The sequence below is a fragment of the Haplochromis burtoni genome, unplaced genomic scaffold (assembly GCF_018398535.1).
Source record: "Haplochromis burtoni strain Fernald_Lab_line unplaced genomic scaffold, NCSU_Asbu1 Contig_388, whole genome shotgun sequence".
Classification (NCBI taxonomy): Eukaryota; Metazoa; Chordata; class Actinopteri; order Cichliformes; family Cichlidae; genus Haplochromis; species Haplochromis burtoni.
Window position 1 is genome coordinate 354,679 of NW_024582749.1, and position 25,275 is coordinate 379,953.

At 44.5% G+C, this 25,275-nt stretch overlaps 1 protein-coding gene across 2 annotated transcripts in view; it reads right to left on the reverse strand.

The window, feature by feature from the left end:
- svep1 (sushi, von Willebrand factor type A, EGF and pentraxin domain containing 1) overlaps positions 1-25,275 on the reverse strand; it is a 124,052-nt gene that overhangs the window by 8,796 nt on the left and 89,981 nt on the right. For both annotated transcript variants that reach the window (XM_005944564.3, XM_005944563.3), the window contains exons 8-42: positions 24,605-24,723; positions 24,104-24,233; positions 22,855-22,962; positions 19,231-19,362; positions 18,813-19,004; positions 18,237-18,358; positions 18,046-18,151; positions 17,745-17,948; positions 17,251-17,484; positions 16,980-17,141; positions 16,688-16,849; positions 16,074-16,235; positions 14,932-15,020; positions 13,290-13,386; positions 13,086-13,199; positions 12,740-12,853; positions 12,457-12,658; positions 12,058-12,215; positions 11,399-11,597; positions 11,132-11,307; positions 10,863-10,987; positions 10,629-10,758; positions 10,339-10,509; positions 9,628-9,801; positions 9,386-9,505; positions 9,127-9,303; positions 7,583-7,667; positions 7,294-7,485; positions 6,476-6,643; positions 5,301-5,973; positions 2,500-5,210; positions 1,474-1,708; positions 1,110-1,265; positions 570-633; positions 38-214 (exon numbers count right to left, since the gene is read on the reverse strand). In XM_005944564.3, coding sequence (XP_005944626.1) covers positions 38-214; positions 570-633; positions 1,110-1,265; positions 1,474-1,708; positions 2,500-5,210; positions 5,301-5,973; positions 6,476-6,643; positions 7,294-7,485; positions 7,583-7,667; positions 9,127-9,303; positions 9,386-9,505; positions 9,628-9,801; positions 10,339-10,509; positions 10,629-10,758; positions 10,863-10,987; positions 11,132-11,307; positions 11,399-11,597; positions 12,058-12,215; positions 12,457-12,658; positions 12,740-12,853; positions 13,086-13,199; positions 13,290-13,386; positions 14,932-15,020; positions 16,074-16,235; positions 16,688-16,849; positions 16,980-17,141; positions 17,251-17,484; positions 17,745-17,948; positions 18,046-18,151; positions 18,237-18,358; positions 18,813-19,004; positions 19,231-19,362; positions 22,855-22,962; positions 24,104-24,233; positions 24,605-24,723 — 8,340 coding nt within the window. The remainder of the gene's footprint in view (positions 1-37; positions 215-569; positions 634-1,109; positions 1,266-1,473; positions 1,709-2,499; positions 5,211-5,300; positions 5,974-6,475; positions 6,644-7,293; positions 7,486-7,582; positions 7,668-9,126; positions 9,304-9,385; positions 9,506-9,627; positions 9,802-10,338; positions 10,510-10,628; positions 10,759-10,862; positions 10,988-11,131; positions 11,308-11,398; positions 11,598-12,057; positions 12,216-12,456; positions 12,659-12,739; positions 12,854-13,085; positions 13,200-13,289; positions 13,387-14,931; positions 15,021-16,073; positions 16,236-16,687; positions 16,850-16,979; positions 17,142-17,250; positions 17,485-17,744; positions 17,949-18,045; positions 18,152-18,236; positions 18,359-18,812; positions 19,005-19,230; positions 19,363-22,854; positions 22,963-24,103; positions 24,234-24,604; positions 24,724-25,275) is intronic.

Consider the following 25,275-nt stretch of genomic DNA (forward strand, 5'->3'; position numbering starts at 1 on the left):
CCTTTCACTTCTTTTGCTCACTGTCTGCCCTCCATACCTTCACACGTAGGCACCGGCAGGCTCCACGTGCCATTGTCCAGACAGGTGAGCGTCTCTGGGCCAACCAGCTGCAGCCCAGGATCACACACATAGGTGACATTGTCCGGGCTGGGCTCGCCCGCCGGTTGTGCATTTTGTACTGTGGGAGGAGCCCCACATGATTGCAATGAGGACGCTGTGAAGAGAAGGGTCAAAGGTGCGGTAGTGTTAAAGTACAGTATATGTATCTGCTGTAGCACATCGCAAAACATGAACTCTTGAAAACCTGCTAAGTGTAAACCTTGAAACTCTTATATGAACTGAGTGGTGTCTGGCCTGCTGTCAAAACAACATCACTGCATGTCCATCAGAAGCTAGTGAGGGCTACGCTCGGATATCTGTTTGTGTGGGATATCTTTGTGTCAATAAACTTTATAGATGTTCCAAAGTTTAGTAGAGGGAAAAAAGATCACTGATAGAACATTAAGATTAAATATCCGATATTATCACAAGCATGGTGCCTCCTTGTCTGCCTCTGTGCACAAACCCACCAACACACACTGGCTGCGTGCCGCTCCACGTTCGGTCTCCCTGGCAGATGTGGATGGAGTCTCCCTGTGACAAAAAGGGGAGAAGGATATTTGATGGTGTACACACAGAAATGCGTACATCCATAATATTGACTTTTTCCACTGTAGAATGAAGTAATGTTATTGTGTGAGCGTTATCAAGCCAGTCAGCGGCTTCTACTCTTCGTGTGCATTAAAAAAGGCCGTCATTGTATCGAGTGTCCAAACTGGGCAGTGCAGAGTATCAGTTTATAAAGAAGACAGTGACTCAGCTCTTTCTATTGGCTCAGTTACTGTGCACACCTATTGATTGCTGAAGAGAAGTCACATGACTTTCTGTAATCTCATTGTTAGCCATTAGTGCAGTGGGTGCATGCTGTTTAAAGGCAGAGTGTGGGAAAGCAAGAGGAACACAGGAGCTGAGTGGTCATTTGTTATGTAGTTTAGGACCAACTACATTTGTTTTTCCACGTAAAGAGATGCCAGACCAAAAAAAGCAAAACTTGACTGGATGAGTTTTACCTTCATGTCAAAGCCAGGCAGACAGGAGTACATGACAAAGTCTCCATAGTTGTAGCTGTCCCCCTCTACGATACCGTGAAGAAGAGGAGGAGGTTTCTCACACATCACCATCTCACAGGAAACCGATGAGATACTTGGAGACCAGCTTCCACCGACCTTATCACACAGTTTAAAAGCAGAACAGGAAACCGCTGCGTTATCCACGTTACATGCATTCATTCTCACTTCTGTAAACCTTTGGCCATTTCACTTTATGTTCCTGGCATTCATATAATGGATTTCTGTGGTTAATTATAACTTAACAGGGAAGTCAAATTCACATTAAGAAGCTGAAAGGCAAATCTTTAACCAACATCTTTCTTACCTGACACTCTGCTAGCGCTGACCCCTGCAGGTAGAAGCCAGTAGGGCATGAGAGGGTGACGGTGCCCCCGACAGGCGTGAGCTCCTTCCCGGTGATTACCAGATGGGGGATGGAGAAGTTGGTGGGTAGCAGGCAGGGGGTGGGGCGGCACCGAACGTTGTGTTTTGACCAGGTGGCGTCGCTCTGGCAGGACAGGGAAGCTGTCTGCGTGGCTAATTCGTATCCATCATCACACCTGCAGACGCACATGATGATACACAGAGTACACTCTTTCTGTCTTGGATTTTAATCCATTCACAGAAATGGAAAGTAGCACACATCCTGTTTACTGTGAGCATGAAGCCAGTTTCTCTAAGATTCAACGTAAAAATACAAATATTGGTGGCAGCCAGTGCTAAACCTTAGCCTAGTAGATATCGATTTCAAAATCCTACGTCGACTTGTTCTCCAGTTAACGTGTTCACACCACAGTGATGGTAGTACCCCATCAGCCTTTCAGGGCTGAGGCATAAAATGTTGAGAGAATTGATACGTAAGAGCATTACAGCTAAAAATCCACATATTTCTGTGATGGCAACTTTTTCGTGACTCACATCAAAACAAAACAATGAAGAAAACTGAGAAAAGTTTTGATGCTCTCCTGAGTGAACATGCATGTTTGTCACTAAATTTTAAGAGCAACTTATCAGAAAAACATACTGGTTCAATGCAACTACAACATCATCTTAGTGCATGATAATAAAACATGAATTTAATGATGATTTTAATGATTAGAAATGCATCTTTTAAGTGCACTTCAGTTATAAATGTGTTCTTTGATGAATCAGATGCAGAGTGCAGTGCTGGATGCTCTCATACTGACTATTTGTGTATGAAAATGTGTTTTTCAGGTCGAGGAGATAAATGGTTAGTTTAGTTTCACCTGATCCAGGATAAGCACTGTTCCATACACAGTATTTACATTAAACACTATGTGAGCCAGCCAACTCATTTAAGACAAGCCACTCCAATAATGACAGTATTCACCTATATGTGATCTGGTTGGGGAAGCTGAAGATATCTCCCACGACCCGAGCGTTGGCGACCTCTGGCGGTTTTCCACAGCTCACAGGCTCGCATCGTATCCTGGGTTCCCCCCATCTGCCGTCTCTTCCACAGTTGAGGTAAGCATACCCCTTTAGCTGGTAGCCAGGCCGACACCTGTATATAGCCGTTTCTGGGAAGCTGGCACTGCCACCCTGCAAGACAGCATTAGGAACTGTAGGCGGGGCGGCGGTGCACCTTCCCCGGCTACACACAGGCACCCCAGGGCTCCACACTCCTCCTTTTTCGCACACAGCTTGAGAGGGACCCAGCAGCTTGTAGCCGTCGTCACACTGGAAGTGCACTCGGTCTCCACAGGCTCGATCGTGGCCGAGAACCACTCCGAACTTAACCACAGGAAGGGTGCAAATGCAGGGCTGGCACTGAGGCACGGGGCCCACCCAGAGGCCCTGAGCGGAGCACCGCAGGATGGGATCGCCAACGACCTCGTAGCCATCGAAGCACACGTACTCCACAATGTCGTCGTAGTTGAAGCTGGAGCCGTTCACGTAGCCGTGACTGATGTCCTCAGGAGGATCGCAACTAATGATGTCACAACGGGGTGCCGGTTTGTCCCAAAGTCCATCTGACTGACAGACACGTGTAGAATCTCCGTTAAGCGTGTATCCTTCATCACATTCATACTTTATCTTGCTGCTGTAGCCAAACTCTGACCCCAACATGCGACCATTCAGTATTGGGGAGGGCTTCTCGCAGCGGGCTGGTACACAGGCAGCAGCCTTGTGGCTCCAGGTGCCGTCAGCCTGGCAGATGCTTGGAGACCTTCCATTTAAGATGAACCCAGGCTGACAGCTCAGTTCTATTTTGTTATTATAGGTGAACTCTGTGCCTTTAAATGTGATATCACCGGGGATTTTAGGAGGACCACAGGACACGGGCTCACACTGTGGCTTCAGCCCGGTCCACTTTCCGTCTGCCTGGCAGGCAATAGTACTGCTGCCCTTCAGGACAAACCCAGGATTACACTGAAAGTGTAATACCTCAGGATGAACAAAATCACCTCCCTGTGTTGTGCCATTGTCCACAGCCCCTGGATCACCACAGGAAACAGGTTGACAAACTGGGGCATCAGTGGTCCACACTCGACCTGACACACACTGCCTCACAGGCTCCCCCTTCAGCTCATATCCTTCATCACACGTATATGTGAGCGTAGTCCCGAGGGAGCCATGAGTCACATTCATCCAGCCGTGATCTGGACTAGGCGGTATTTGGCACTCCGCTGGCACACACGATGGGGCTGTCCCACTCCAGCCCCCGTCCTCCTGGCACACCAGCCTGACCTGGCTTGTGAGGTCATAGCCATGGTGGCAACGGTACTCAATCAGTGTCCCATGAAGAAAGTTCAAGTCCAGTGTTCCAGTGTCTTTAGAAGTAAATCTCCCTCCCAGCTCTGTCACTCTAACATACTCCCCAAAGTCAATGTGAGGAGGCAGCCCGCAGTCCGAGGGCACGCAGACAGGAACAGAGCTCGACCAGCCGAACTCCTCACAGGTTAGATGGTCCTGACCCACGAGTTGGAAGCCAGGAAAACAGCTGTAGAAAATAGTCACACCATAACTGTGGTCCTGGCCTTCCACAAAGCCGTTTTCAACTGGCTGAGGTGGTGTGCAGGATATCTGCACACAAGCTGGTGTCTCGATGTCCCACTCCCCACTGGCCAGGCACCTAACAGTCTTTGTGCCTTGGAGGCGGTAACCACGGTTGCAGGAGTAGGTCGCACTGTGATCAAACTGAAGTTTTGTGTAGACAACTTTTCCATTGGTTATCTGTTTAGGAACTGAGCATTCAATTGGGCGGCAAGAAGGCACCCCACCAATCCAGAGTCCCTTCTCTCCACAGAGGATGGTGGAGTTACCTACTAAGTTATATCCAGTCTTACAACTATACAGTGCTTTGCTGAGGTACATCAGTCCCTGGACATCAACAATACCATCTGAAATCTCTACAGGCTGAGGACATTCAACCGGGATGCATTCTGGGTAAGGACTGCTCCACTGCCCGTTGGCTAGACAGGACGCAGAGCCTTCTTTTCTTAAAGTAAAGCCATCTATGCACTCGTAGGTCACCACAGAGCTGAATGGGAACAGGTGAGAAGACCTGGAAGGGCCACCAAACGGCACCGCAGGCGGCGGACCACAAAACACCTGCTTACACACCGGAAAGGTGTCATTCCACTCCTGTGACGGAGTGCAGCGGAGGAACCGAGCCCCCTCGAGGATGTAGCCATCCTCACAGGATAACTCCACTGTTCCTGATTCAGAGTCCAGGCCTCTTAGAACCAGGTGGTTCTCCTCCAGTGGTGGCTCTGGACACTGGACGGGCGAGCAACGCGGAGGCCTCGTCTTATCCCACCTTCCAAACTTCAAACAGGTCCAGGTAGCATCCCCGACCAGCTCGTAACCCTCATCGCAGACATACACCACTTTACGGCCCACCTGGAAGTCAGAGCCTTTGTAGTGCCCATGGACGATGTTAGGAGGAGGGTCACAGGTTAGAAGGACACAGGTTGGGGGGTCTTGGTTGGACCACTGACGGTTGGCTTGGCAAACTCGCTCCGGTCGTCCAATCAGTCTGTAGCCTGCGTTACAGGCGTACGTCACCTTGCTGTTGTAGGTGAGCCGACCTTTGACCTACAGTGGAACAAAAATGGGACATATCATGTGCTTTGTTTTTATGTTTATAAGAGGACTCTTTAAGTGCATTCAGTTTTCATGGCTAACCTGGGGGTATCCGTTCTTGAGGGATGGGGGTTGCGAGCAGGACACAGGTACACAGGTAGGCAGAGCTCCTCCCCACTCTCCATTTCCCTTGCAGGTCCTTCTCTTCTCCCCTCGAATCAAGAAGCCTTTGAAGCAGCTGTACGCCACCACGGCTCCAAAACTGTAATTTGTCCCAATCACATAGCCCTGATCAATGCTCTCAGGCTTGGAGCACCTCACCGGCACACAGCCAATATCATAGGGCGAGGGCTCCCACTCTCCTCCCATCAGGCATCTGAGTGTGGCTGTAGTGTTGAGCATGAAGCCCTCTTCACATTTATAACTCACTTCGGTGTTGCTGGCGTATTTTGGTTTGTTGACCGAATCTAAAATCGCATGTGGTAGTTCAGGTGGGCGGAGGCAGAAGTTTGCAATGCAGCGAGGCGCCTCCATGCCATCGGGTGGCACCCACACGCCCTGAGCATTACAAACCATCTTGGAGTTGTTGCCGGCTGTGTATCCGTCAGTGCAGTAGTAGTTAGCGGTGTCTCCGAAAAGCTTGTGAGTCTCATAGGGTTCAGCGTGGTCGATGGCAGGCGGGGGGCCGCAGGAGCGGGGGACGCACTGAGCCGTGCTTTCACTCCATTGGCCAGTTGATAGACATTCTCTGGTCTCTGGGCCAATCAGAGTGTATCTGCACAGGAAGGAGAGCAAAAGCAATGAGCAAAAAAACCCCAAATCATCATAATTTAGAAAAAGCATGCAAAGGTATGTCAAAGAAACTGCCAAATGCTTGGTTTGGTTTGTCTATCCTGAACCGGATTGCTCCAATGGATCAAATCTGGATCAGGGAATCTTTTTTGTAGTATTTTGAATCATATCATCAGAATTATATATCGAATAGAAATAAAAAAAAAAAGAGACGTCATCTTATTGTTCTCAAGGAAATTTCAGTTTCTCTGGATCCTGTTTATGCATGCTGTGGCGGCGCTTGTCAGCCTCGATGGACTGCTCAGTTCTCATCCTCATGCACAGTTGATGTTACATTTTCATTCAATGCATGAATTCTTTGTTTTAGCTGTGCTTAAAAGCCACCATGCCACAGACAGTAAAGATCATGCAGAGGAATAAACAGGTGTGAAGTATTTAACACATTTTAAAAACAAATTGACTGAGTAGATTTCAACCACATTTACCCTTCTTTGCAGACATAGTGCACCTTGTTTCCCAGCTCAAAGTTCTCTCCCACAGTCACAGCGTTTTCCAGTAGCGGGGGCTCGCTGCACAGGACTCTCACACAGCGGGGGAAAGGCCTGCTCCACTCCCCTGTCGCCTCACAAATTACTTCCATGGAGCCCTGTGGTCTTTGTATCGACATACAACTCAGTTTAGACTCCTCTCTACATCATTTACAGTCACCTGGTATACACACCCAATTCCGAAAAAATGTAACTAAAGGCAGAATGCACAATAGATAATCTCATAAATCTCATTTTGCAATTATTTAGGTTAATCAACCACAGGCTAGTAACATGACTGGGAATTACGAGCATCTTAGAGAGGCAGAGTTTCTCAGAAATGGTCAAGAAATCACTGACTGTGCAGCTTACTTTGCCATCAACAAATGCAAGTTAAAGCAAAGAAGCAGCCACACGTAAACTGAAAGTGGAAAACTGTTCGGTCATCAGAAGAATGAAAATTTAAAATGATTTTGGAAAACATGTACGCTGTGTTATCCAGACTAAAGAGTGGAGGAACATTCCAGCTTATTACCAGCACTCAGTTTAAAAGCCTGCATCTCAGATGCTACTGGAGTCCATTAATACCTTATGTTGCACATCTAGGAAGGAAGCATCAATGCTGAAAGTATTCTTTTTTAGTTTTTATTTACATCTTAAACAGCATCCCTGTTTAGGAATTGGGGTTGTACAACAAATTAAAGCTATATAAAGTATAATGAAAGTTACATTTATTCAGTGAAATTCTAATAGTACTAATGGTAATTTATCCATACCTGTATCCCTCATTGCAGGTGTATGTGACAGTGGACAGGTACGTGTTGGTGTTTAGTGTGTAGTCTGCATTTTCCACAGTCGGCGGACCCCCGCAGGTCACTGGATGGCAGGTAGGTGGCGTCCCGGTCCACCTCAGACTAGAGAGACATTGGAACTCATAGGGGACCTGAGGCTGGAAGCCCGTCTTACAGCTTAGGTAGAGACAAAACAGAGTCAGACTCACATGTTAACAAAAATCTTTCACATGTCACATGACACCCGAGGTATTGGAGAGGGTGAAGATGATACCTGAAAGTCACCTTGCTTCCATAGGTGAAGTTGTTTCCCGTCATGATGGAGTTCTCTGGAACAGTTGGTGCTGGGCAGGAGAGGGCTGCAGCGTAACATTAACGAGATGATTAGTAACCGCTAACTTTTTAAACCTATCACACTCAATTACAACTTAAATAACTAAATGCAAGTGTAGCCCACTGATGTGAGGAGCAAATATGCGCACATATTTCTGCGCTGAGAATCAAGTTAACAGACGCCTGTGAATCCACCCACTTAAACAAATTAGTGTCAGTTGGGCATCTGGGGCTTATCGTGCCCCCATGATGCTCATACTTTTAACTGCTATTGATGAAATTGGGATCGGCTCAAAAAAGAGACGAACAGGACGGATGTGGAACTGAAAGGCAGACAGATACATTTCTCTTCTTTCTGCGTGAAACTGAAGATTCACTTTTACAGTCCTAGAGTTGCTGTTATGTGAAAAACTTGGAGATGGTAAGTAAAGTAAAGAACCTCACTGATGGCAAGATAATGTCTAGTTTAATAACCGTACTCTGAAACAATACAATACAATAATAATACAACAAAACAATACAATAATATTATATTAAGCCATGAGTGTGTTTTTAATTTTCAATAAATATTTATTCAACTTTTTTTTCTCCCACTTGTTGCACACAAATGTGGCTTTTGCACATCTAATCGTTTCACTTTCAGTCCGACACTCAGCAGCTGCAGTAACATGAATCTGCAGACGCCGAGTAATTCAGTTCCTCTTCCTCTGTGATGAAGAATGTGGCTTAGTGCCAAGATGCACGTGGTTACATAGTCAGATGTCTCAGCCTGCTGCACATTGGAGAACAAAAAGGACAGCTGCGTATGTAACTGCTCCTTTACAACACCGGCCATTAGACAAAGCATTTTTTGTGCTGTATATTTGCTTGTGTATGTGTGTATGCATATACAACATACATGTCTGCATGTTTTCCTGAAGTGTAATAGTCATTTGCATGATAATAGCCGACAGCAGTGGGCCTTGAATGTGTTTTATTATCCAAGAGGAGCATGCTTTCATTAGAAGCCTCTTCTTTGAAGCCATTAAAGCTGTTTAATGGATGCAGTATTTTCACTGTGTAATATATAACTGAAAAAATGCGAGTAAATGCTGATTTATGTGTTTTGCTATGTGATATCATATTCTATAGTATGTAGTTATCTCATTGTAAAGAGTGAAGCTTGTGGTTACATGCCTCTTCCAACCAAACAAGCTGCAGATTAAATCCATGCAGCAAAAAAGTTCAAGTGCCAATCTTTTATAACAAGGAAATCATCCAAAACTTTAGAAAGAAGCTGCAAAACTGTGAAGGTCAAACTGAGCAACCTCTAAGGATCGCAGCTGCAGAGTAAGCATCCAAAAAGCTCCATAAAATATTCATAGTTTTCCATCAGCTTAATCGGAACTGTGAAAAACGAATGCCGAGTCCACTACATCAGACGCAACTGAAATAAATCACACCATCCATTTGATCGCAATAGCATTATGTGACTCCAGCTCTCACCTCTGCAGTATGGGACAGCATCATCCCAATCTCCTGTTTCCAGGCACTGGAGCTGAGATGAGCCAATCAGCTCATAGCCGTTGTCACAGCTGAACACAACCTCGCTGCCCATCAGAAAGTTGCTCCCGTATCGGCGACCGAAGTCAGGAGTCCCAGGGTTCTCGCACTTTACTGGCTCTGAACACACACGAACAGCTGGGTTTATAAAAGAATGGAGGAAAACAGCTGCTTGTGTCACCTGACTACGTTGTCATATCACCTGTGCAGTTTTTGCCATCTCCAGTGTATGGGTGGATACAGGTGCAGGTGTAGGAGCCTTCTGTGTTCTGACAGCTGGCGTGATCATCACAGTCAGAGCCCAGAGCACACTCATCCACATCTGCACACACATATGATTAAAAACACACACAAAAAAGGACAAATGGGTTATCTGTTAAGTTGTCAACAGAAACAGGATTTTTTATTTAAAGTGTTTGTAAAAAGTTTGAGCTGTTTGTGTACCCAAACATGCCGGCGGAGTTCCTCCCCACTTGCCGCTGTTGGTGCAATGCACTTTGGTGTCCCCCAGCAGGTAAAAGCCAGCATTGCACTCATAGACCACGGAGCTGCCGGCGTGGAAGTCTGTTCCCTGGAAGAAGCCATTTTCCAGTGGATGAGGATGTCCACAGGACACACCTGTAAGACATGTGGTAACACAGCCAACAGCCAAGGGTGTAAACTCCCATAAGATGTAAAAAGAAAAGATGAATCCACTCGGTACAGTGTATTTATGATGTAAGATGGGGAAATGTTGTTTTTTTTAACTAAATTACCATAAAATTACAGTATACAGTATAATTTGTGTCTCCTTACATGTAAAATACCTGGAATTATTCAATATTTAAAATACCTCACACACTACTATAATTATTTGTGTATTTTCTGTAAAAGCCTGACTTATAATATAATTACATTGTAATTTGAAATAGAATACAATGAAACTGCATCTAGTTATTGGGGAATTACGCCCTTAATCACGGGCCATATTATAAAGTGTTACCAGAGACAACGAGCAGTGTCAGAGGACGTGACTGTTACATTTACATTTATAAAGACAAAAGACTGAATCTGAATTATATTTCAAATCAAAACTTGACATAACAAAGGAAATCAATTAAAACAGGTGCAAAACCATGGAAACACATGACTGAGCACTGCCTGTCTTTGTCTTACGTTCACAGCTGGGCAGGTTGTGACTCCACTCTCCTTTATTTTGGCACTGCAGCACAGGCTCCCCCACCAGGTAGAAACTGGGATCACAAGACAGCTGCACCTGTGCGCCGGGACGCACATCCACAGTGGAGACGTGGAGGTGGGGCACAGTGTTCTCCAGCTTGGGGCAGTCTGGAGAAAATGTAAAAAGCTTGAAGGCTAATACCTGCTTGTTCTCCTGCAGCACACGGTTTGTAACTGAGCTCCAATTTTGAGGTAATACGATTTTGAAACACGTGAAGCTCTCTCACCGGCACAGAAAATGCTGTTGAGGTTTACTTTGACTCGCCCCACAACTCCACTGAGAAAGTCAGGCCAGGCGAGGACGTTTCCTCTGTGAGTCACATGAGAAGCTGGGCAGCTGCTGGCCAGGACCTTAATCTACAGTACAGCCAGAGAAGGTGGAGGTGGATGGATACGATAAATCCTTGGTCAGCCTCTATTAGTGAATATATGTGCTATTTACATCAGCTAACGTGGTTTACCTGCTGTGGTGTGAGAACACGATCCCAGATGTTGAGCTGGCTGAGGGAGCCGACAAAGGATTCGACAGGGTTGAAGCCCTCCCCCCTCTGATCCTGGTCCTGACCCAACACCAGGGCACCTCCAGCTACAGACGACAGCGAGCACCGAGGTTAACCACCAGGGTTTTTGTTTATTTACTAAATTAGCTAACGAAAAAGCTAATTATCACTGATGTTGCATATTTAATGACTTCAAAGAACATCTGTCTTGGCCGAGGATAGCACTACACCTGGGATAGTGGTGCCGACTGACAGGCCTTTGCCTCCGTCTGAGGGCTTCCCGTTGATGTAGATTCTCCAGTCTCCATCCCAGCTCCTCCAGGACACACCGATATGGTACCACTGACCGGTGTTCACCGCAGGGCAGTCCGTGATCCGCTCCTTACCGTTCACATACAGCACCCACCTGCGGCAACGCCGGAAAGAAAGAAAGAAATCGTGAAGGGAAAGTGATACTTAAAAAACGTCTGCCCCTTAAATCTCGCTGCATCACTGACCCGTTGTAGTCTATTAGAAGGAAAGCGTTATCACTGCCTTCCACAGCGTAGGACACCGGCGTGCCGTAATTAGTGGTGTCAGATGACCTCATCCAGAAGGTGCAGGTGATTTCGGTCAGCGCTGGCATCACTCCGTCCATCATCACATAACCGTGGATGCCAGACACCTCAAAGTCCAGGTTGAAGGCAGAGGACATCTCTGACAGGACAGAGAAGAAACGGTGATTTCATTTAACTTAAAAATGCAAAAAACCCATTATTTTAGTTACTGCTGATGTTTCCCAACTACATTTCTTTCTAACTCTCTTATAAAAAGCTCAAACGTTATCCATAAATATTTTCAAAATATGGTGTTTTATTTGAAATTTTACAAAAATCCAAAGAAAGGAAATTTGTTATTAGTCTATTTTTTAAAACACTTTTTAAATATTTTTTTTTATTATAGTTGCATGAAATTCTCCATCCATCATCTTCACCACTTGTCCAGACGAAGATGCCAAAGACAAAAGGCTGTCCGGGGTTAACCAATGAAGACCCTTTACTCTGACAGACACAGTCAGGTGTAACTGTCAGCTGAAAACATTTCACGTTAATTATATCTTTCCCTGTCCTCCTCCATCTAGAGTTGCCATGGTGATGTGCCATCTGGCCTATAGTACCTGTCTCACACCTGGTTCCGTTGAACCCAGGGAGGCAGCGGCAGGTGTAGGACCCCAGTCCATCTAAGCAGCTGGCCCCATTTACACAGGGGTTCGGATCACACTCATCCACATCCACCTCACACAGCCGGCCTCGGTAGCCCTCCACACACTGACATCTGACACAGAGGAAGAAGACAAGCGTGTACAATAACTTCTTATTTGCAGTCTTTAACAATTCAGCACAATAACTTACTGCACATGAGGGGACTTTAACTTTGAAAACTGACCACATTCTGTCCGTGTCAACTTCATCACGCAGATACAAAACATCTCATCAGAAATGAGTACTCTTTCCTGCACTGTTTATTTCAAGCAGCAGATCCCATCACTCCTGCTTTCCATCTGGACGTTTATTACCTGAAACTGTTCACAGCATCCAGGCACGAGCCTCCATTCAGGCAGGGAGAGCTGTAACACTCATCAGTGTCGATCTCACAGCTGTCCCCTGAGAATCCAACGGCACAGTTACATGTGTAACCACCGGCCATGTCTTCGCACATGCCGCCGTTCAAACAGGGGTTGGACAGGCACTCGTCGATTTCCAGTTCGCAGCGAGATCCTGTTGACATTTGATCATGAAGACTTATCTGATATTACACACTACATGTAACTATTATTGTTACGTCAGTCTGTGTGCAACCTGTGAAGCCCGTGGAACAGCTGCAGGCGAACTTGTTGACCTCGTCCACACACACGCCTTCATTGAGACACGGGTTGGAGTGGCACTCGTTTACCTCCGCCTCACACAAGGAGCCTGAGACACAGCAGGAGAATAAGCACAAACATGAGATACACTAATGTTGCACATAGAGTATATTATATAAATATTACAGTGTATCGATGTCATAGCTCTGTAAAATGTGCAGTCAGAAACTTGCAAGTCAAACCTAAACTTGCAAGGTCTTGAAATAATCACTGACCCTAACCTGCCAACCTTTGTTTTGAGTATTGTGCATACTGAGCTACAAACTCAAAGGTCCCTTTACCTAAAAATCCAGGCTTGCACTGACACTGGAAGTCTCCTATGCCGTCCTTACACAGGCCTCCATTTTGGCAGGGAGCAGAGTTACACTCGTCTATGTCAATCTCACACTTGGCACCTGACCGTGAAATCAGAGGGTGTATCCAGTTCTTGTAATATGTCACATGAGAATCAATCATTATCACTGATCTACTGATGGGTGATCTACCTGTGAACCCGGGCATGCAGGTGCACACATATCCTGCTCCAACCTCCTCACATGTTCCCTTGTTCTGACACGGATGCAAGAAGCACTCATGGAAAACCTGTGGGTAGAGCAGATGAAACAATGATATCAAGTCCTCTCAAATATGTTAACATTAGATGGTTATCCTAAACTCTGCACTAAATACTCTAAGAAAAAGCATGTGTGCAATTCTCAAGCAGTGAAAGGTAGATATTAGATTTTAAGGTGCAGTAATAGGAGACAGTCTCTGTTCAGCCAAATACAAAAAGAAGCTAGGTGAAATATTTACTTTTAGACATTAAAGTGTTGCCATTTCTTTCATTTATTGAAGTTTAATGAAAAGCTAACTTCATTCGGTATCAGACACTACGGTCCAGATGTTTCACTGCTGGCTTAAAACAGGAAAGTTGTGGGTTCAAACCCTCCTGAGGTGCAATTTCATGTTGTTCACACATGTGGATGTAAGAAAGGTAAAGCTTTTAGTTTTTAAGACTAGACAAGCTTTGTCGAATTAAAAATCCTACAAGGTGTTGAATAATCAGGCCCTATCTTATCTTAATGACCTCATATTACTGTATCACCCCATTAGAGCTCTTCACTCTCAGACTGTGGGCTTACTTGTGGTTTCTAGAGTACTTAAAAATTGAATGGGAGGCAGACAAACGGTTCATTCAACAGGAATCAAGTGCAAATCCATGTTTATACAAACAGGCTTTTGTTTTTTCTATGAGTACATGCAGAATCTGCAGAGCTCTAAATGAATCCTAATTGTTCAGTTACACAAAACTAGAACAAGGAATATCTTTGCAAATGAGAAAACTCAGTGTTTGCCTGATGATTGGTTAAGCAGAGGGTGAGCGTGCAAAGCAATTACTGAGCGACTGCACAGCTCAGCTGGTGTTAGGCAGCCTGTCTCCTGTCAATCGACAATCAGACACACTGCAAATGCTCACAGGCAGTTTGGCAAAGGTTTGCAAATAACTGCTGCCTAATTTATAAACACACAGATTGCCAACACAGTGTAATTACTCTGAGGCAATTTGCGCTGATGATAACCACACATCTGCATCTCTTTGCACTGGACTCCACTCCAATCTCTGCTGAGTGTTTGTATGCTGGTTATATTTCTTTATAAAGCGCCTGTCTCCTTTTACAGTTAAATCACCATCCTGCTCCAAATACATCACTTTTCCTGAGTTGCTGTTTTAAATCTATGAGGCTCTGCCTGGACTCTGAATGGAAGTAAGATCATGTGACTTTCAGTTTAAAGTGGGTCTTTGTGAACGCAGATAGCAACAGAACTGCAACAGAATTGCAATTTTTGATTATTTATTACAGTGAATCACTGAATTATAACAAATAAATTGCGTTTACCTGCTAACTTGACCTTTCAAACACTAATATATAACAGACTCAAAGTTGCTTTGAAGACAACCCCTGACTGCAATGATCGTAGACCTGGTCCTCGTCTTTAAAGCCAATGAGATTGCAAGTTGCCTTTAAATTTACACACGGTAGCAATCATTTTGTTCACACCACATTCTCCAGTCACTGTGGGACCGCCTGGTATTCAGGGCTTTTTTAATGGTAAAGTGTGGGACTTTGAGAAAAGACAAAGGCAAACCTGACTGCTGGATTGGTATTCATCAATGACCTCCACCTCGGGAGCTGCAGTGACGCTCTCCTCCTTTGGAAGAAAGCTGGAGCCAAAGCCTGACCATGACACCCAGAGAAAACACAGACAGTGTAAGCAAAGACAAGTTGGAAAAACACAGCGAGGATCTTTCCCTTTGCTACCAGACTGGCAGACGTTTGACATCCAGCTGAACAAAAACTATTCTTATTCAACTCTGGCAGCGTGTCCAAACCTCTGTTCATTCCCACCCTTCAGACACAGTGTTTTTCATTTCCATTCTGCCGCCGAGCAATAAAAGCCAAATTATTTCCATTTCCCCTGATCTTGTGCAGTAATCGTGTTTCAAGTTGGACCGAGCTGTCACACCACAAATCAGACAGCACACAACTGCAGCGGTGGCAGCACGGTCTTACACAGACGCGCAGCAGTTTCTTGTATTTTTACTCTCTGCTGACTTCACTTGGCATGTTCTCCAGATGTCTAACATAAATTAATTCACATGCCAACTCAGAAAAGGAGAAATGACACTGACATATAAATCTGACGTGTGAACAGAGTCAGCATACGGCTGCCAACATCACACTTACATCAAAACTGGAGCTAAGAGTGAGACAAACTGGGCAGCAAATTTAATTAACACATTAACAATAAACTTCATCCCTTTGACAAGCTTGTGTCGGGACCTGATTTATCCAAAAGTCACATTAACGAGTCGTGAACGGGTGTTTTAAAAGTCACATTAATGCTAATGAAATTCACAGGAGGGGTGGGGGTGGGGGGCTTCTATAATTATTAATCAATGCAAAATCTGGTCCAAATGAACTGTAGCTACCTATTAAACCTTGCTTTGTATTGTATGGGACTATAGGAGAACTGTATTACTTTGTGCATGTTGCCTCCTGCAGTTACTGTATCACACTCCAAACCTACTTAACAGTGGTGCAAGAAGTTTCAATCCCCTGCTGAGCAGAAGATTTCAATATATATAAAAAAAACAACAACTTCAATCCAACCTCAATGTTTTTATCAGGTCCCAAAATAAAATATTATCAAATCAGGACTGGAGTGTTTGTATCAGAGTGTTGCGTGAATATTGCACCCAGACAAGACTAGCAGTCGTGCACACTTACTGGAACAGTGCTGTATGGTGGTGGCCCCTGTGATTGTGGTGGTCCCATAGAAGGGACAGGAGAGGCAGTAAGAGCGGCCATGTTCAGGCTGGTAGTAATCTCTGGGACAGGGGTAACAGGGAACCAGACCGGTGCGGGAGAAATGACCTGCTGAACAGGGGACTGTCCAAGAGAGCCCATAAATCGAAGGAGGGGCGCAGGAAAAAATAGAAAAAGAAACATTCGAGGATTAGAGGAGCAGGTGAAGTGGCAGGATCACCCAAAAACATTTGAAACAAGCAGCATTTGCTGGTTGGAAAACACCTAACAGCTCCAAGTCTGAAAGGTTGTAGATTATTTATGTATTTTAACTTGGAAACGTGGGAACAAAACTTTTGAGTTTCTAGATTATTCCATCCAACTTTAAAGGGCAACTATCTAATTTTTCCAAGTAGGAATTAACTTTTTTGATATAATGGGACATCAGTGCCAAATTCCAACAAATATGTTTTTGATTAGAAGCTGGGAAAATATTGGTTTTCTTCTCAGGAATGATTAGGTCTCACCAGAGTGGAAATAAATTAAGTTAGCAAGACATTAGGGTAGTGTACTTTATGCCTGTCAAACTATATCACCTCCACACTCTGTCTCGTCCACGGCTCCTCTGGTGACTGTGGAAGTCTCATCGGGACAGACCTCACACTTTCTGGCTCCAAAAGAAGGCTGGAAGTGACCCAGGGGGCATGACTCACAGATCTCCAACCCATTTCGAGAGTGACTACCGGGCTTACACTGCCCTGAAAATAAATGAATATCACCACGTCACCAGCCAAATGAAACAGAAAAAAAATCCCATATATGAAAAATAACATTTAAATCTGAGCACAAAAAGACAGACGTCTTTCTGTTCATGTGCATGTTTTGTACCTTTGCACTCAGCGATGCTGCGGGAGTGCAGGTAGGCTGTGGAGGTTCCTTCAGGACAGGACTTACACTCCAGCTGACCCTCCTGGTCCTGGTAGGAACCCAGCCAGCAACTCTCACACTCATTATATTCAAGAGAAAAGTAGGTTCCCACTGGACATTGGACTGAAAGAGCATTCACAGTTAGAGGCTAGGAAAAGCAATACCGCAATGTGCTTTCATACTGTTATGAAGGGAACCCTGAGGTTAGGTGGGTGCACCTTCCTATACTCACCACACATCCTGCCTTTGAGGACTGAGCCCGGCCTGCAGAAGAGAGACGCTCTCTTGCTTTCCAGTGATTTGGGATCTGCTATAATCATCTCTGAAGACAAGTGGAAATTGGACAGCGGCTGCTTGGACAGTGTTCTCTTCAGTCTATTGGTAAGTTGCTCCAGCATCCGCAGGAGCCTCTTCTGATTGGCCACTTCAATTGAGTCGTTCCTCGACAGGGGCAAAGGGATGCTTGCTGGGAGAATGGCCAAAGTTTAAACGACTGAAACATAGGCGTGTCTGAGAGCAAGAAAATGCTGCACTAGAAAGATTATAGACATGCTAAGCTTCAAGCTTTTTGAGCTATTGTACGTTGTTCTTCGAAAATAAATAAACACATGATTCTCGCTCTGTTTTTGCTTGTGGCAACATTTATGTGCAGCCTTTAAAAAGCTTTTGACAGTCAGCAGTAGCAGCGTAGCAACTCAGACATTTGAGATCTCTTAGACATTCTACCTGTGATGTTGAAGTAGATCTGGATCTTGTGGTCTTTAGTCGGGCCTTTGATCTTTCTGTGCCTCTTGGTGCGGTGGTGAAGTTGCATGCTGCCGTCTTGGTTCTGGGTGGGGAGCTGCCGGGTGCTTGTGGCAAAGCCAGATTCAAAGTAGGCATAGTCCTGGGAGCCCTGAGTGCCCCAGTTGTCCCCCCAACCTCCTGGTACTAAAGGGTGTAAAACAAGAAGAGAGAAGATGATCGTGAAAATGTTTAATTTAAGACACAAGTGTTATATTCGGGGATTTTTGCCAGGTAATCCTACCAATAGAAAATCCATTCTCATAGTCGTAATTGTACTCCAGACAGTGACCCTGTGACATCACCTCCAGCTTGCAGGTGACATCGTCATTGCCACAAATTTTAGGCAGCTGTAAGACAAACCACAAAATGCAACATGTATTCAAGAGTTGGTTCACAGCTTATCCATGTGTTTGCAGAGATAGAAGTCCTCACCATGCCTCCCAGTTTGCTGTTGAACTCTCCAGTAAATGACTTGACGAGGTCCACGTCGTCACAGCGAGATGCTTTAAAGAGCATCTCGAAGGGCTTAAACCCGTTGTTGGCTATACGGTTCACTGGAGAGGACATAAAGGACACTTCAGTCAGCACTACTATGGTTAAAAAAAAAAAGGTTATTTGCACTGGAGAAAACCTGTAGAGAACAGAGCGTGCACCAGTGGTATCAGATGTGACACTGATTAAGTCAAATACACAATAAAAAGGAGGGTCAGAGGTGGAGGGGGGTTGCAAAGAGGCTTGCAGCTGCTGTAGCCAGGTTAAAACAGCTTAAACAGAGCACCCTGTATGTATCTATGTATGACATATATGTATGTAGGTAAGAGGCCTGTATTTTCTTGCTGATTTTCATGGTCAAGTTGTGTTTTATTTATAGAATGTTTTGTTTTGGCGGTGGCACACTGATGTTCTCTACCTCCTAAAGAAGAAAAATTCTTCTTCTGAAACTGAAAATAAACAGTGAGGCATACAGCATGTATGTATAAACATATATATATATTCTGCCACACTCACATGAACAGTCTGGTCGGTCTGGAGAGTAGGCTGGCTCCCAGATGCCGTTGTAGGCACAGAAGTAGCTGTGGACAGCATCCTGAGTGAGGCTATAGCCGTCTTTACAGTGGAGAGTACAGTTGACTCCTTCCTCCTCTTCAGAACAGATGAACTCTCCATTCACTGGGACGTACGGCTGGTCACACGTTGTCCCTGAGCAAATACACATAACGCACCTCCATGGTTTTCTCAAGTCGGAGCTCAGTGTCTGATTACTAGCATGCATGACTGCACAATGAAACTGAAAAATTCAGGCACTGACACTGGTGTTTTGTTTTATTTACTGTGTATTTCATTCTCATCACACAAGATAAAAAAAAGAGAGAAAGGGTTCCTTGGGGTGCAGGTACGTCACTGAGATGCAGGGGTGCTCTTATACCTTGGACAGTTACTGTGAGGTTGCATGTGCGGCTGTTTCCTGCTGCATCAGTAGCGGTGTACTGCACCACAGTCTCTCCTACTGGAAACAGAGAGCCTGGACTGTGGCGACTGGTTACTGTGAGGCGACCGCCTGAAAGACAGACAGAGAGACGATTATTTCATTTCTGCTGACCCTTCCTGGTGATCTTGTTGTGAAAAAGCATAATCATATGGACTGTACAAAGAAGTAGTATTAGGTGGATTAAAGCTACTAATGTGTGGTCAAGGAGCAAAAATGACATTTTGCATCCTGTGAGTGTGAGACACAAACTGCTGTTTTCAGAAAATGTGCCAGCTACCCAACTATTCATCAGTAAACTATAAACCAATACAAAAATAACATTTCTGTATCTGCATTTTTATGCTTGAATGATTCTCAGGTCAGGGTCAAGTGGCTTCAATATCAAAAATCTGAAATTTTTTGCTACAAGGTCCGAGCTGAAAATTTGTGGAAAGCAGCCAATGTTCAAAGATCAAGAATGGTCCGAGAAACATTTAACGTTACAGACTTGTGCACATTACTGCACATTATGAAGAAGTCAATGTAAAATAACAGTTTGATGTGAGGGTTAACATGGAGCATCTTTTGGGGCTTTTAAACTGATTAAAATCAGAACATAGCGCTGCACGCAAATGTATCCATGATTTAATATTTTTGGTCTAACAGTGTTTTCTATTTTCCCCCTTTACACCTGCTGTTGGGAACTTATTTTTCCAAGTTTAAAAGTCTTCATCTCTAATCCGAAGTTACTCTGGTTTTCCTGCAGAGGGCACTCTAAGCCTTAGTTTATATTCCAGGACTAAATGAGTCACTCCTATGAACCATAGCTGTTATGTTAAACATAGGAATAATGTGTCTGGGCATCGCGTGGCAGCAGAAAAAAAAAGAATCCAGGTCTGGGAATTGAAAAGGAAACTTAAGTCTAGCTGGCTAAAAAAAAAATAATAATAAGAAAGTGACGGATAGAGCACTGGGAGAGGCTGCTGTGATGAGCGGAGTGTATGAGTGTGTTGGTGTTTAGGCTGACACACAGGTTGTGGACAAAGAACAATGAAACATCTGCACCAAGTGTGAGAGACACAGACGGGATTAAGGAGGAGGGAAAAGTGAGGGATCAACCTTTCGTTTAACTCTGATCCATCTCCTGTATTAACAGTAGCACTGCCGTTCCAACAGGGCTGACACATGTCTGGCCTGCTGGAGTCTCCCCTTATATTTAGCCCAAGTGTGTGTGTGTGTGTTTGTATGTGCGTGTCTCCAGAGTCATGACTATATATAGAGCTGGCATCAGGGTGTGGGCCTGGAAAAACAAAACACTGACGTCGAAGCAGCCCCAGGCTGACGTCGTGTGGACCTGAAGCAGCCGCAGTAGCCTGTTATTACAGTGTGTGTGTGTGTGTGTTTGATGGGGGTGCACCTCTGCAGGCAGGTGGGGAATGATCACTTTGGGGCTTTGGTGAGCGAGATGTTAATTTTGGCGCCTGTGTTTGTGTCTGAATTTGTGAACACACACACTCACACACACGTGTAATCACTGTTAGCGTTATTTATGTACAGAGTCGGTGCATTACATGAGCCCGGCTGCGGGCTGGAGCCCGAAGAAGTCTGGTTTGTTGTCTGTCACCACCCCAGCCGTTTGGGTACAGTCGGAGCGCCAGGACAAATTCACCCGGCTCTACGGTATTTAGTCTATCTGGCAAAGCGACCTTCATACAAACTTTTATAGCATTCAGATTTGGTTGTGTATTGAGTCCTGGAGTCGCCAGTTACAGCTTTATTGCCTGTCAAAACACCCTTGAAGAACGTTTCAATGTTGAATTTATTGCTCTGTGGCCCCGTTTTAGCTTTTTAGAAACACGGCTGCAAAAAAAAGTTTGATAAAGAGCAGACTCAACGTGCCTTTTTCATTTCAGCAAGTTATTAAATCACAAATTCACAAAATACATAACATGTTGAAGATGAAGCCCTGCATTCAAATAATTCTGTCCTCTGTAATCATCGCAGTACATGTTTAATTTATCTCATCCTTCACTATATTATTCTGAATTTTAAAAAAAAAGTTAATCCAAAGTGAAGCCTGAAGATATATTTGCAAATTAAGTCTAAGTCAGGAAATTCTCACATTAACCAGTAAAAAGAAGTACCTGCGTGTACTTTCGACTCACTTCATCTTCCCAGTAAGCCCACTAAGCACTGTCACTGCTACTGTACGAACTATTCTGCCTTCCCTCTCTCTTAGGTTAAGATGTCTGTTTATTTCTGTGGCTCCTGGTTTTTGGTTTTCCACAAAAGGGGATAGAAAACTGGCTCCTGAAACCTCATAGCCTTTTCTCAAGGTTGCCCTTCCTTAAAAACGGCTTCATGACACCCACAATTCGACTGAGACCATTTCTGATGAGGCTTCAGTGAACAGTCGATGGATCAACTGAAGGTCCAGATGTGCCTGTCAGGTCCTGGGTCAGGTTTTTACTGAAATTCTTCCTATTTCCTATAGTTCACCTGCTGTGGATAATTTATTTTAGGCCTGACACTTTTCAGTTTCGAGAAAACCCCCCGAAAAGCTCAGATGTTTTTCTTTATAAAATAGCCAAAAATAACAAAACTCTTCTGTTAACTAATGTAATTAAGAATCTTTGCCTAGCTATATGCAAACCAATCATGCTTACGTGCATACTTTCCCCCTAAAGAGTCATTCTGAGCCAAGGAAAACCCCACACATCCCAGTATAATATTTACATTTACGTAATTGGGCTCTCTGTCTCTACTTTTTGCACTTGTGTAATGTTCAAGGTCATATTTATGCAAAAATACAGAACATTTTTCTTGCAATCGTATTCCATAATGTTTTCTAGGTTTACATTTACACTGTCTTAGAGAGGAATCGGTTAAGAGCAGCTCCATGAAATGTGAGTGATTAGTCTCGAGTCACCACAGAACCACAATCACCGCACAACTTTGCTTTTTTTATGCCAATGAACAACACTTCTAAGAACTGTCACTTAGGTGAAGTCCTTATGCTCTAAATTAAACAGATATTTTTCTAGTGGGTGTACTGCTAGAGCGTCAGCTTCACCTAGACAGTGATTAATGTCTTAACATAACAACTACAATCACTCTGATTAAAAACAACAAAAAACCCACAAACATAATGAACTGACAGTCCAAAGCATTTGACTCGAGTACTGCATTTGCTCGCACAATTATCCAGACTGTGTGAAAAATGGGTGGAATGAGCACGCATTCCCACAGAAGAACTTTTTTCATAGCAATAACACCTGCTTCTCTCCACTGCCTCCATCTGTTTTCGCATTAATGATATTCGCAGACGCTGTAACAGCTTCATCTGTCCGCTAGGCCCGTTCTCTCTCTAAACACAGACGCGCTAATGAGGCGTCCATGCACCCAGTTACAGTTGGTCCTCTATGTCCAGTGTCCTTCACCGTTATTCGCAGAACCTTCTTTTTCCAATCTCCCAGAGGAAAAGATCCTGTTTAGCCATCATCGACTGAGACAGTGGGTGGAGCAGAGTGGAACAGAGCTGCAAAAGAATAAACGGTCTAAAGAAGGAGCGACCAGACATACCTGAGTTGTCGGAAAACTGCGGGACTTCCCAGTCCACCGCCGTCTCTGCGTTCGTGGCCTGGATCGCGGGCGGTGACCTGCACCTGTCGATGACCGGGGGCTCCGTATCTGGAGGCAGACAGAAAGTAAGCGCACAGACAGAGAAAACTTGTTAAAGTCACATTTCTGAACGCCAGTCACTATAAATAGACTAAATCAGGCCGCAAACTCAATAATATTTAGGTACAAAGGCATTTATAGCAAACAAAGAGCTGAACAGACGATAAAGTGAGGAGAAAAAAAAACGTTGGGGAGCTGAGTGCGACTCTGTCATCTGACTTTCTCGATGCAGCAGCAGCAGAGAGTGTCAGAGGGCACGAGTTGAACACATGTCTCTAATAAAAAACCCACAACTTTCCACCAACATAATAACATATGGAAATGTTCACAGCTACCATGCTTGGGGTTTTTCCCCCGACTGCAGTGATTACTGGGTGGCTGACATGGGACACCCCTGTTATTCACTCTCAACAGCAAACAGTGTTTGGCACCTGCTGGAGCAGAACTTACTGCTAAGTTAGTCAATTAAACTCTCTGAAAGTGCTTTGGTGAAATCACTGAAACAAACTGCAGCAATCCAGTAACAAACTGGCGGTAAAGTGTCCCCACTGAGAGGTGACGAGTTTGGACCTTAAAAGACACTCACTGTCTTTACCCTTTTTACAAACTACGTCCCACTGCATCAGCATATTTATCCACTAATTATCCATCCTTCTTCTTCCACTTATCTCACTCAGAGTCACCTGGGAACTTGAGCCTTTTCCAACTTTATGGAGTCACAACTTAGGGACCCTCTAATGCGTTTACTATCAGGTCATATGTCAGCCCGCCCACTTCATGTTGCCAGTAGTTATTTCGTCCATAGTTGCTTGAAGTTGCCAATCATATTCACTTTTTATAGACAACCATTCACACCTACAGCACGACCAGTTTACAATCACCAGTTAAACTAACACGCATGTGTTAGTTTAAGCCGGAGTACCCGGAGACAACCACGCGAGCACGGAGCATGCAAACTCTGCTTACTAAAAAAAGGCACTTTTTATCATTTATTTGATTCTGTATAGGACAGGAACAGTTGTCCAAACACAACATAAACGCTGTGTGACCGAATTCTCTGCCCCCCCGCCCTCGCTCTCTGTAATCTGCCACAGGCCACATGCAGCATCCATTGTTTGGTTTTATGTGGTCCCCAGAAGGATGAGCTCACCGATGACGGTGACTGTAAAGGAGCAGTTGGCCTGATTTCCAGAGCGGTCCGTAGCAAAGTATGTGATGGTTTCCTTGCCAATGGGGAAAAGCTGTGGAAGACTATAGACTGGCTTCGCCTGGACCACCACCTGGAGGAGTGAGAGACAACAAAATGTGAAGAAGAAGAAGAAAAAGAGAGTCAAACTGCTTTCAAAGCAGGAAGCTGAAAGCTGAATAAATTAGAAGAGATTTACTTTTGTGCAAATTAATTGAGAATTTTACAAAACAGCCATGTAATCTATCCTACCACATAAAGTAAACCACAGAATGTCACATGCCATGTATGCAGTAAATACTGTACTTTAGCTCATGCTTGTGCCCTCTTATCATATGTTACAGGTTTATTGTGGATACAACAAACTTTTGATACCAAGGGCGGGAAACCATTACCCCATAATCATCAAGCTATTCTAGAATTAAGTAGCATCTAATTTGACTGTTTTTTACTCAAATATCTAACCTCTTCTTTAGAGTTGTCCGTGGCATTTGGGACGTTCCAGCTGACGATGGCCGTGCCGCGGCGCTCAACTGTCCCTGCAACAATGTTGTCGGGGCACTGTAGCCACGGTGGCTCAGTATCTAACAAGACAGAGGGGCAAAAAAGGTGGAGAAGAAGAAGAGAATGAAATTGGATTCAACTATTGCAGATGTTCCTTCATCATAACCCGCAGACATTGACCTCAACCTGCTCCTCATTGTCACTGATAGAGCAGGTGTGTGATGTCATATTGCCCCCAACAGCTTAAAACATAACAAGGCAGTTTGTCATTGTTGATAAGCAATCAAAGAGAGAGTGAGACAGCACCACTGCTCGTGCTCCAGCAACACTAGACCTCTCTCTTAGATTCTGTGCAGTCCAAGTAAAGACACGGAATAAAAAGCACTCTTTCTTGCTTTTACTCCAGCTCAACACTCCCTTCGTCACTCCCAGCACATCAACATGCATCAAGCTCAAATGAAATCGCTGTTAGTTCTTTGTTAGAGGTATTGCAGTCTAGAGGTATTGATTGATAATAACAGTGGTATCTAAATATGAACGTTTCACCTCCTCGAACTGCCTGATTAAGACTCCAGCCTACTGACAACTACCTGCACCTGCAAAACACTGTTATCCTGTTACTTACACTTCAA